Source organism: Daktulosphaira vitifoliae, unplaced genomic scaffold (genome assembly GCF_025091365.1).
Source record: "Daktulosphaira vitifoliae isolate Bord-2020 unplaced genomic scaffold, ASM2509136v1 Scaffold_1, whole genome shotgun sequence".
NCBI classification, from domain to species: Eukaryota; Metazoa; Arthropoda; class Insecta; order Hemiptera; family Phylloxeridae; genus Daktulosphaira; species Daktulosphaira vitifoliae.
This window is the reverse complement of record NW_026099572.1, coordinates 9745760-9759163: the sequence shown is the minus strand read 5'-3', so window position 1 is coordinate 9759163 and position 13404 is coordinate 9745760. Positions and strand designations below refer to the sequence as shown.

At 27.2% G+C, this 13404-nt stretch overlaps 1 protein-coding gene across 3 annotated transcripts in view; it reads left to right on the top strand.

The window, feature by feature from the left end:
* Positions 1-1109: 1109 nt before the first annotated feature.
* Positions 1110-13404, top strand: part of LOC126910356 (ABC transporter G family member 23-like) — a 54128-nt gene continuing 41833 nt past the window's right edge. For 2 of the 3 annotated variants that reach the window (XM_050692860.1, XM_050692857.1), the window contains exons 1-9: positions 1110-1315; positions 4478-4610; positions 4676-4830; positions 11284-11391; positions 11454-11547; positions 11811-11936; positions 12177-12310; positions 12395-12617; positions 13036-13201. In XM_050692860.1, coding sequence (XP_050548817.1) covers positions 1203-1315; positions 4478-4610; positions 4676-4830; positions 11284-11391; positions 11454-11547; positions 11811-11936; positions 12177-12310; positions 12395-12617; positions 13036-13201 — 1252 coding nt within the window. In that variant the 5' untranslated portion in view covers positions 1110-1202. The remainder of the gene's footprint in view (positions 1316-4477; positions 4611-4675; positions 4831-11283; positions 11392-11453; positions 11548-11810; positions 11937-12176; positions 12311-12394; positions 12618-13035; positions 13202-13404) is intronic. The other variant, XM_050692854.1, reaches the window with a different exon arrangement.

The following is a 13404-nucleotide window of genomic DNA, read 5'->3' as shown; positions in this document are numbered from 1 at the left end:
TTTTGTCAACGATTTTTTTTTAGTACGATCTTATCCGATTTTGTTTCAATCTTGAGTAAAGTTCGACAGAAACTTTTTAAAAGCTTCAACAAGCATTTGGAGAATGTGTGCTTTCAATGATCTAGATTTTTAGGTTGGGTTGAGATATAAGGCATTTTCAGAAAGTAGAGAGCTGATTAAAGATGAACCCCGCAGTAGAATAATGAAAACATCATCAGAAAACAGAATTTTGTCCGATTCAATCGTCGGTAGATGGTGTAAATGATTGGAGAACAGTTGGGATTAACTCACATTACCGTTCATTAAATTTTGTCACGAGACCAAATGGACAAAAAAAGAAACTCGTGTCTTGATTTTATAGAGTAGTTTGAAAATGACCATTTTTTCTTAGAATATGTCATTATTGGTGACGAGTCTTAAATTTTTGAGTACAACCCAAAAACAAAGAGCTGGAGCCAATAATGGCACATATCACGTGAAAAAAGTATGATTGACCAAATCAAAAATCATAACCATAATGATTTGCTTCTTTGATAGCCAGAAAAGAGTCCACAAGGAGTTTGTACCTCGAGGCTAAACAATCAACCTACACTTTTGTAAAAAAGTTCTTGAAAAACTTCGAAAAAGAGTCATTAGAGTAAGACCGAATATCAAAAACAATTGGGTGCTGTATCATGGCAATGCACATTGTCACACAGCCATTTCAATTATCTAGTTTTTGGCTAACTAGCTAAAAATATTCCCGTGACACCTCAATCCCCCTATTTACCCAACTTGAACCCTTGTGACTTTTTTTTCTTTTAAAGAATAAAAATTTTCCTTAAAGAACGAAATTCTGGGATACTACAAAGTATTAAAATGTTTGTTACTGATCAACTGAAAGTTATTCTGATAAATGAGTTCTAGAACTCTTACAAACAATGAAAATATGAACTTCAGCGCTGTGTGAATTCCCAGGGCATTGAATGAGATAATGTAGAATTGTAATTTGAATTCAATTAAAAAAAATAAAAACTCCAATCTCATTACTTAACTTACACCTTATAAATATTATAGTTGTCAGGAAATTTTATATAAAATAAAACAACGCTATGGGAAAAAATAATTCATATTATAATTTAAAGTAATTTTCATTGTAAAAGTTTTTTAATATACCAGTAATGAGAAATATGTGTAGTCGTTTATAAGCGCTAATAAAGGTAATGATGGAAGAACCCAGTAGCTTAATGTTGCAAATATCAAATGCATTTAAAAAATTAGATAAAAATAAAATAGTGATAAATAATTTCAGCATGACTGTTCCTAGTGGATGCATGTAAGTACCCATTCAATTTTTGGACGATCAAATATTTTAGATTATAATATTCTAAATATATTTTAAAAAGAAAACTTACTTTTATTAATAATATAAATCACTGTATCGTAAAATTAAATCAAGATTTTTGCAAGTCAATTTTTTCCGTTAAAATATCAAAAACTTAATGGCAGAAATATATTTGAGGATATATTTTTTTATATAATTTTTAGTGATGTTAAAAGTTTTTCGAACTGGGCTTGGGGTTTTTGGTATGCGATTTTAAACTGATAAAGATTCAAATTCAAAAATTTGTTTAGTGGTGTTGTATCTCTGTTTATTGATAATACAACTTACTTTGTTGTACAGCTTTATAAATAAATAAAACCTTTGTGTCCTAACTGACTCCAGAAAAATGTTAGAAAAATAATTAAACTAGTTGAATTGTTATATGAACACTTGTATCGATGTATTTTGTTGTATTTATTTTAATCAATACAAATAAAATAATTAAAATATCAATAGTCCTTGGCTTGCGATGTCAATGATAAATTATGTAATCACACAATGACGATTATTAGCTTTCTTAATTTGCCGCTAGTTTCAGTTTAATGTGACCAGTAGGGTGGATCAAAAAAATTTGATATTTAAAATTTTAATGAGAACCATTTTAACTTCATTATATACATTAAAATTGGCATTTTGTGAAGATTTGAGATATTAAAAAACTCAGCACAGTGGGGACATGACATAGTTTGGTCCAGTTGTTGCGACTGACGTCGTAAACGCACACAAAAAAAAAGAGAAAAAGAAGAAAGCACGATTCTATTATGCACGTTTTAATTTTAAAAGAACAAGAATAGCCAACGAAAGGTTATAACACTGAAATATCACTAATTGTTGGATGATAGAGTTGAAAAATGGTTCTCGTCGGTGAATGACAAAACTTCTCGAAAGAACTGCGGTGGTGATCCGATGGCGTTCACGGACGGTAAAAACAGGAAACAATGGACGGCATCGGTGTCACGAAGATGTCTAACTGGACGTATTATTGCGGCCGGGTATTCGACGCTAGGCATTTGTTGGACTTTACACCACGACGATAACGCGTGTGTGTAACGGTCCGGTTTACAGTGAAGCTGTGGCTGAGAAGTAGCTGATACGACCGCGGGGTGTCAACGTGTGACAACGCCGTGGCCGTGTCACAGTATAGATGATATCAGCAGTGATTAAAATCACTATCCTAAAAAACACTGCTATACAAATCTGTAGATAGCGTTTAATTTTAAAAAATTGGTGGATTATTCCAAAAGCTATATGATTTTCTATTTCTTTATTTATATTTTAATTACAAGTTATATGATTATAAGTGTAATATTTGAATATATATATATATATTTATAATATATAAAAGGAAATGATCCGATTTAAAAAAAAAAGTATGTCACAAAAAAGAATAATATAATTGGATTATTATTCTTAAATCAAAATTAACTCCTATTTCTACCATTATTCCTAATTAGTAGTTCATTTATAAGTATAATTTATGAATAAATATCTATTAAGGCAATTCAATGTAGCAAATCATAGTAATCATTTTTAACTAATTTTTGGTGATTAAAAATATTCTACAATTGAAATATTCAGAAGATAATTAATTTTAATGATTTACTTTAATTTAAAAACCAATCAAAATGTTGTTGAAAAATCTACCCAATTGAGTGTATTAGTTGTGATCATTTGATGTATCGTTAAAAAAAGTTTTTATAAAAAGAATTTTATCACTATTTGGTGATCATAAGTTCAAAAAGATTAAAATAGTGTTCTTTTAACGTATTGGTCATTAAAATTGGTCAAGTGAGAGCTGAGAAAATAAATGAGAACCATAAAAAAAAATCATATAATAAAAAAACTTTCTTTCAAACAAGGGGGAACTACAGTCATGAGGTTCTTGATATTTATTAAAGTTATTGAATTTAAATGAAATAAAAATCAAATGATTTAAAATGTTTTTTCTAACTCAAAAACTTTTGTAAGGTATTTTAAAATAAAACAAAATTGAAAATTTTAACACAAAAATAGCATACGATAGACTTTTATTTCTATTCTATTTTGAACAATAGTATTTCTTTTTTTAAATTATTCACTTCTTACGTTTAATTGTTACGGGCTTGGCAATTTTTGAAAACAGAACCTTTTAATGGGAGCTTTTGGACAATGTTTTTTTTGTCGTAATAGTTGGACGATCAGTATTGGTCGTTGAGTTTTCCTTTATACATTAAAATTAAATTGATCGTAATTTTACTAAAAATTTGTGTGTTATGATTGTCAAATATAATTCAATATATCGACTAAAAATTGAGTTATAAAGACATTTTATGTAAAAAAATGAAATGTAATTGTTTAAAATACAGTAATTAACTTAATTAGTTTTAAAATAATTATATTATGTCATAATTATATTCATATTAAAAATTATTTTATTAAAATTATATGTAATTTAATTTTTCTTTCCTAATATTATAATGATCTCAAGATATAAAATTATGGTAAAAATTTATTTAAATAAAACTTTAAAACCTGTGACTTTATATTGGTTTGCTGATTTTTCGTAATTTTTAATTAGTTTACAATAAAAATCAAACTATTTTGATATACTAATCCAAAAATTGATTAACAGAGAACATTTTTTGTTTTTTGGGTATTTTTAAAAAACCAAAAACACGTTGTACTACCAGTAAAATATTTTTTTGAAATCTCAAATCTTCATAAAATGTCTATATTAATATATATATAATAAAATTAAAATAGTACTCATTAAAATTTTGAAGATCGACCACCACAGCTATAAAATCTACTTTATTAACCAGTAACCATAATTGCCACAACTTGTGAAAGATTTATTGCAATTTGATTAATAAAATGAAACATATGTACACGAGAGAAAAATAGAAATATATACAATAATATTTTCAAATATACTGTTCTACTTAAAAATGAGTATTAATAATAAATATACTATAAAGTTTAATTAAATAAATATCTCTTGAAAAATGATATAATAACATTTTATAATGATAAATTTAAAATTAGAATTATACTTTTAAATTAATAAAAGAAAATTTCAATATATTTAGTTTTATAAAAAGTTTTTAAAACAATAAAACTAAAAATTATTTTTAGCTATGGTCTTTTAGGACCTAGTGGTTGTGGAAAAACAACATTGTTGAATTCCATATTGGGAGTTCAACATTTGGATTCCGGTACAATTAACTTACAAGTGGAATCACTTTCAGATATTGGTTATATGCCACAGGTAAACTAAATTAATTAAGTACTTATTAAAATAAAATGTTTAAGTTTTTCATTGTTTTATTACAGGACATATGCCTTGATCAATACATTACCGTGAATGAAACCTTAACATATTTCGGCATACTTTACAAAATAGATAATGATACTATTAAAAGTAGAACACAAGATTTAAAAAAAATTTTGGAAATAGACTTTTTAAACTCATTCATTAAAGATTTGAGGTATATACGAAAATTAGTTAGAAATAATTAATAGACTCAGGGCCGCCTTTAAGACAGGGCACNTAGTCGAAAAGTCGTTAATCAAATCATTAAAATCTATTTCATTTAATAAATTAGATTCCATGCACATGATAGATAAATAGTTTAGCCTGGACTGGGTCATCGAATTTCTTACATCGCTTTTTAAAAATTTCAAATAAGAGAATGAACGCTCGCCAGTACAATTAGTTATCATCAAACTTAAATATATGCGTAAAAAAATTTCAATATTAGGAAAAGTAGAACTAATACAATTTTTTAAAAATTTATCAAACAAATCAGGAATTAGTAATACCTCATCATCGTTACAAGTTTCGTTTAAATAATGTTTAAAATGTAAACATTCAGAAATTAAATTTTCCACTGTGATATCCTTATCATAGATATTTGCCAAGTTTTCACAAGCGTCCTCGATTTATTAAATTCGAAATGTTATTGATTTTTTGGAGCGTCGTAAAAAATGTGAAATTTTCATTTAATTTATCATAAACTTCTTGTCTTTTCTTCAAATCAGTACAAACAGAGTCAATAATAGGTAAAAAAATTTTGATTCTTAATTTATCATCGGAATTAAAAAGTTGTTCATTGGAAGGTCCATCGAAATAAGTTAGTCTGGTATTAATTTTTTTTATTCTCTGATTGCACGAATCTTCACTTAATACCGTAAAATTTTTAGCTTTTACTAAAAAATTATTAAACTTATCACTAGTATCATTCAAATACAAATTTAAAGATGCTAATAGGTGAGTAGCTACTTGTAAATTCATGTTTTTTTTTTGAAAAGTTACATTAACATCGTTTATACGACTCAAAAGATCGTTCCACACAATAGTTAAAAATATATTTTCAAATTTTTTAAATTTTTTAAACAATGACTGCGCTTCGTATTTCGTATCTTGAGCTGTGTTTTGATTTTGTGTTATTTTTTCGAGAACTGTACATATTTTATCATAACCGTTATGCAAGGCAGTTATGGCATCGCAACGAGCTGACCATCGAGTAGTCGAAAGACTTTTTAAGGTTTTATTTTCCGGTCCTAAAGCTGACAAAAGTTGTTGCCATCTATTAGTCGATAATGAAAAAAATGTATACAATTTTTGCACTAAATAAAAGTAAGCTACGACTTCCGGAACACACTCAGCTGCTTTAGTGCCGACTAAATTTAAAGAATGCCCGGCGCAAGGAATGTAAATAGCATATTTGTTAATTTCTCTGATTCTCGCTTGCAAGCCTGAGTATTGTCCTGACATATTCGAGGCATTATCATATGACTGTCCTCTGCAGTCTTGAATATCGACGTTATGTTCATGTAAAAAACTAATTACAACTTCACTTAAATATTCAGACTTGTGTTGCTCAATTGGGATAAATAATAAAAAGCGCTCGATGGGACCTTTATCAGTTGTATAGCGAACTACAAAAACTAACTGATCTGTGTGCGAAACATCGGGCGTAGAATCAACACAAATCGAGTAATATTTCGATTTTTTTAATTCTTTGATAATATAAAAAAATATTTGTTTCCCCATTAATTCAATAAATTCTTCGCAAATATTCGCAGATAAATATGATGTTATTCCGTGTTCTTTATTTCCGTAAGTCTTAATATGATCTTTTAAAAAACTATCGTATTCGCTTAAAAGTTCTAAAATTTCTAAGTAATTTCCATTTTGCGTTGACCCAAATATTTGATTACTGCCTCGAAAAGCTAGACCTCTAGAAACAAGAAACTTAATAACATTAGTGATTCTACGAAGAACTTGTGTCCAGTAATTTTTTTCATTATTTAATTGAAGCGTCATTTGTATATTTATCAAATTTAAGTTATTTCTTCTTTTAGAGTACGTTATCAAAGTTGCCTTATGAGATCGACTCTCTTCGTGGTCTACAATACGCTCTGGATGCTTCCAGTCACGAAATCCAAAAAACCGCGAATTGATTTCGTTCATTTGAAAATAAGTGGCATATAAAACAATAAATATTACCGGTCGATGGAGAATAAGAAAGCCAGTCTCGTTCTACTGTTTCTCCGTTGTGCAAATTGCGATAAAAAAGAGATGAATGAAAAAATCTTATTTTCTGTTTCTCACTTTCGTCATAAATTCTAGCTGATTTTGTATATTCAACATTCTTATTATGAAAAAAAGATGGATCTTTTTGCAAGCAATAGTTTCGTAAATCTTCGTTGATATCTTTCCAGGATGCTAAGTCTGTTGAATATTTTGTAATTGTATTGANATCTTTCCAGGATGCTAAATCTGTTGAATATTTTGTAATTGTACTGAGATTTTCAGACTCATCTATTGGTATGAAACAAAAAAATTTTAATAATAAATAAATTAATAATAAACATTTTAATAAAAATTTTAATTTAAATAATAATATTATATATAATAGTCGAAAAGATGAAATAAATAATTTAAAAAATAAATACATATTGAGTAAGTTCAAAATTTTTTAACAAAAAGCTTTTTTTTATCCATTTTAATCAATGTTTAGTGTACGATCCTCACGATCCTCACTGCACGCGTGAAAATAAAAGAGAGAAGTCCGTGACACCTTTTTTCTTATTTATCTTACTGTTGTGAAAATTTAATACGTTTAATGCACATAACAGTCAATTTGAACATGCGAGAGTCTGAACATGATCTGTTGTTTGGACCTCTTTTTATTACACTTACACGCTTGCATACAGCATGCGTGTCAATTCATGCTTCACTCGAGCAATAAAACCCTGGTCGAATCGTCCTGATTCCACACCCTTATACGAGTACATTTTTTTTCTTCAATTTTTGTAAATAAAATAGATTTTTTACGCTATCACTTAAAAATCTCATGTAAATAATAATTTAGTAAAAACAAAATGTACCTGTACACTTATGATTTAAAATCTCCAAATTGCAGCAATATCTATGAAGAAATTCCGGCAATAATTATATCAATATATTTAAAAAAACTTTCCACTTATTAGTTTTACCTGCTACTTGAACATTAATAAAATGAGTTATCTTCGGTAACTTTGAAATTTGAATTTTACCTTCTTTAGCTTTTTTTCTTTTTGCTGCCCCGCTAGAGTGAATTCGATGCATTTTAATATTTAAAATAAACAAACACGAATCATTAAACTAAAAAAAATATCTCGTAGCTTTAGTGGCGCGTAGCTTACAACACGTTGTTGCCGTAGAACATGTTTAAACATGTTTACCAGCAGTCTGAATTGTTATTGGAAAAACCGATAGTCCCTGCGCGTACGTGTCAAAATAAAATTCTTGGCGCCAAGCTAATTGCGCGTAAATCTAAAAATATACTTACTAATAGTATGTAGATATACAAATACGCGTATATATATATTTTTATATACAAATATATGTCTTGTATTTATTAAAAAATACTTGCCGTTTATTATAGTAAGTGGTGGAAAAATTCTAGATACACAAAAATGCGGCAATTCAGCTAAAACTTATTTTAAAGAAAAATCATAACGATCAATATTACTGGTTTTTAAACAATTTCAAGATTTTTCGACTCCTTAAATGGGCCTCCAATCTAAGTAGGCCCAGGGCCTCCAAGTAATGAAAGACGGCCCTGAATAGACTAAATAGGTATTTTAAATTTTGTTTGAATAATTAAAATATCATTGTTGTAAAAAATGTCCTTATTTTTAATTAGATGGGTTAGTTTTAATTATACGATATTAAATCCATATTATTATTCTTAGACTAACTATAGTAACTTAAATAAAAATTAGTAACGCTATTTCAGATTTTAAAAGGGGCGCAAATATAACTTTTTAATAATCTCATTTAATTCAGAAATTTTTGTAATGATATATAATTCTTCCCTTTATGGACAGAAACTTAAATATTTAATTTTTTTAACTATTTTTAACTTGATAATATTGTAATAACCCAAAGAAGTACAATACTGGGAATTTTATCGATTATATATCGGGAAGCTGTTGCATGTGTGAGAAGAGTGTAATGAGGAGAAATGTAGAGTGTATACTACGTGTTGAGGGGAATACTAAATTCTAATAGTTATTACTTAATAAATGTAGTTAGTGTATTAAAACTACTCTTACCTGATATTCACTGATGATGATTAAATCCCGAGTGTAGATTTATGGTTGTTAAAAAGTATATTTAAAACTATAGTAAGTGTGTCAATAAATGAAAATTGAACTTGGTTAGCAGAAGCGTATTTATTATTATGGAAATTGTTAATTATTTTCACAAATGTATATTTTAAGTTTAGTGTTAAAAGGTTAAATTTAAAAAGAAACAACAGAAAAGAATACACACAAGTATGTTTGGAATTATATTTTGAATTGATTAACTTTACATTGTAGTGAGAGAAATGAAAGATTGACTGACTGACTAAAGCAGTCTCCAGCCCTTATATAACATACCACGAAAAACATAAATAGGGATGAAACGTCTGATTGAGTCATGCTTTACAATCAAAACAAGACAGTTACTTTTTATCACCTTCTCCTATTTTATGCTTTTTGTGGTGCCTAGAAGACGCTGAGACAGACAATGACTCATGGCTACTTCGTAGTTGCCAAAAGTCAATACTATAAGTTTAATCGTGTTAGCATATTCTTTTCTGTGGTCTTAGAAATACAAGAGGTATTGATTTTATTAATATTCCAAAGGAGAATATTACAATATAATAGAATAAAAATTTTTGTTCTTATATTTTTATTATCTATAACAAAAAAAAAAATTAATATGTTCATTTTGCAAATTTTAAAAACGTAATTCTATGTACTTGTTAGATATGGACATCCATAATACAAAATATTTAACTTTTTACTGGTGAATGATAACACATTTCGCTATCTAACAAAGAATATTTGTTATTTGTATATCCCGAGTTCTATTTGCGAATAGTATATGATAATGTAAAAAATAATTATATGTAATAACAAAAATACTAGAATCGCATTTCATACTAGTTTGATTTTTGTGAGTTTGTGCGCTTTTCAAAAAGGGGAGTGTCCACTTTTCCCCCGCACATGACGCCTTTATTAAAAAGAAAAAGTTTATTAGATGTGTACTAAAACTATATTGGTTTGTATTATTTAAGATTATATCTCTCGGGGAATTAATACAAGGTGCTATGATAACAATCAGCCGTCTAGCTATTAATATAAAAATCGGTGGCGTATTTTGTTTAGAACAGGCAGTAAAAATTCCACCAAGTTGCGAGTGGCCATCGACTGTCGTTCGCAAATCATCGTTCTGTTAGATTTCAACGGTCTACTTATGCGTTTCCAACGCCTTCCTGAATGAATCATCGTTTTGAAGCCTCAATGCACACGTATCCCTTAAGCAGGGCTTAAATCAAAATTATTTATTTTGGTTTTACGCTATGACAGTTAAAACGTTAATAATTTTATTGTGTTATACTTTTTAAATAATTAAAACATTATGGGTTTATGTCTAGTGTTGATTTGTTATTGGAAGCTATAATACTTCCAAAGTAGCAGAATTCTTTGAATGTTGTTTCATTTATGAAATATTAATTTTCATTTTTCTTTATGATAGCGTTTTTCATCTTTTTTGTTATTAATTTATTATGGTTTTCGTTTTATTTTAATGACATTAATAACGTTTTTGGTGGATACACATCAATATTCTGTTGAGAAATTGTGTTGTGATTATTTATGCTATCGTTGTGCTATAACGAGTTGTTGTCAGTTTTCTCTCTATGTCTGCATTGTCGCCGCCATCTTAGCGTATTTTAGCTATAAGCTTTATAATGTCTTGCGAGCCAGTAGTTGTGTATTCGTTTTGTTGTAAAAGTCAAATATAACCTTTGCGATTGTCGAACCCTTGTGCGCTCAGTATATCGCTGTTGGGTTCATATATATTTTCTGAGATACAGCATAGTACCGTTCACAGAATATTGTATACGTTGGTCAGCTACTTGCATTCGACTTCAATAGCTCCTTTTAATATTCCGTTTCAATTAGCCGATAAGTATGATGCTTGTTCATCTTATTTTTAAGACTTACTCACATTTATAATTTATTATTTGTTTATATCAACGCCATTGTGGCATTAGTATTAAGTGTTCCCACTATCCACATTGGTGCATATAATATTTTATGATTCTTGTATAATACATTTAACTGTTATAATTATATATTGTAAAATTCATTCTACAATCATTTATACAGTCCACTCACTTCATTCCTTATCCTCGACAATTGCGTGAATACTACTGGTCATTGATGTTAATGATAAGTTAATAGTACATAATTTCAATTAATCCCCAAAAAAATTTTTTCTTAACATTTCAAAAAGTCCTGACNAAAAAAATGTTTTCTTAACATTTCAAAAAGTCCTAGCTCATTATATTAATGTCATTGATGCATTATAAAATAATACAAAATGTATATTTCAGCGGAGGACAACGTAGAAGAGTTTCACTAGCAGTTTGTTTACTTCATGACCCTAAATTAATAATATTAGATGAGCCTACTGTAGGCCTTGATTTAGTAATAAGTGTAAAGTATGAACTTTGATTTTCTAATGAAATTTAATCATGTATTCATCAATTACATTTATATTTAGTATTTGGAATCATTTTGTGAATCTCGCAAAAAATAACGGTAAAACTATTATAATCACGACTCATTATATTCAAGAAGCTTCTCAAGCGGACAAGGTAAATAGTTTAAAATATTGATACGGAGCTTAGAAAATCAAATTTTTAAATATTTTTGAATCCAATTCCAAAATCAAGAATTTTCTATTCAGAAATTAATAACAAAATATTAAGATAATTGTACACTATTTTACGAGAGTTTATAATTCGAAAAATAATTGTTAGAATTATTAGTAGATATATGTAATGAATGATATATTTAATAAAAGATGTACAAACATATTTTTAATAACAATTAATTACTAAACTTATTTCATATTTAGATTGGTTTTATGCGAAATGGAAGACTATTAAAAGAGTGTTCACCTAAAAGTTTATTAGACCAATATGATACTGATTCGCTAGAAATCGCTTTTATAAAACTTTGTGAAGAACAACCCATTAATGAAGTAATATAAAAATTTATAATTTTAATAATTGTTCACTATATTCATCCAATATTATAATTTAGTTGACTAATACTAGTATTGTGTGTCAGGACATAAACATTTTAGTAAAATATTACTGTAAAAAAGATTACATAATTTTATTAAATAATAAAAATTGATCAACTGATCTCAATTCTAATAATAAATTTGAAACCTAATATTATTATTAAATACAATGAAATAAATAATTGTTTTATTTAGAATGAAAATAATAGCTTACCGAGATATACAAATCGAAACAAAACCTTGCTGGAAAAAAATCATTCCAATTTCTCTTGGTACAAAATTAACGCATTAATAAAAAAGAATTGGTTTATATTTTCAAGAGATATTATGTAATTAAATATTTTAGTAAATACGATTAAAAAAATAAAATATATAGATTCAAATATTAATTCTTTATTGATAATTGAGTGTAGTTCTATGATGTTTGTACTTGTATTGCCATTTATTCTGATGTTCAATTTTAATTTAACGACCGGGACATCTTTTAAGGATATAAACGTAGCGATTTTAAATGATGAAGTAAATACATCAATTTGTACCAATACTCGTTTAAATAGTTGTTTAGTAGAAAACGATTTTAATGGAACATTAAGTTGTGATATGATAAGTTATTTAAGATCTCTTGATTATATTATTGTAAGCATAAATATAAAAACTTTACAGGGTGATAATTTTATTACTAGCCACTCAATTTCTTAATATTCATTTATTCTGTGTAAAATATTTTTTATATTTTATGTCTTAACTTTATTTTTTAAATGACAACATACAAATTTACTTATTAAATAAAAAATTATGTAATTTAGAAAGTGACTGGTCGATATAAATTTTTGGACCATTATATTGGACGTAAGGGATGAACAAGAAAAATATTTACACAAGATAAATTTATGTACTTGTGTAACTAACAAAAGTTCGCAAAAAAAAAAAAAATGATAAATTGAGTGACGAGTGTTAAAATAATCACTCATTATTAATAAAATCTTTAGAATAATAGTATTATGAATAATTTGTTATTTTAAAAAAAATTTTTTTCAAATCTGTTTTATATAAGTTATATATAAAAAACAACGACGACGGAATTAAAGCTGTAAATAAAGGGCGTGCAGTAGCATTTATACATTTTCATTATAACTACTCAAAAGAGTTACTTAGATTTGTAAATTATGACGATAATTATTCACAAGAATCGACTGGGATTGCTTATTTAGATAATGGAAGTAAGATTAAATTAAATTCATTTGCTTACATTTATCGTAAATAAATTAATCTTACTTTTTTACTCTTATATATTTAAAAACTTTTATAAAGGAATCATTTTATTTTAAATTTCAGTGTACTATTTTTTTTTAGCTTCGATGCGAAGCTGAGAAGGTATTGGTTTTACTAAGATGTGTTTTTTTTTTTTTTTTTTTTTTTTTTT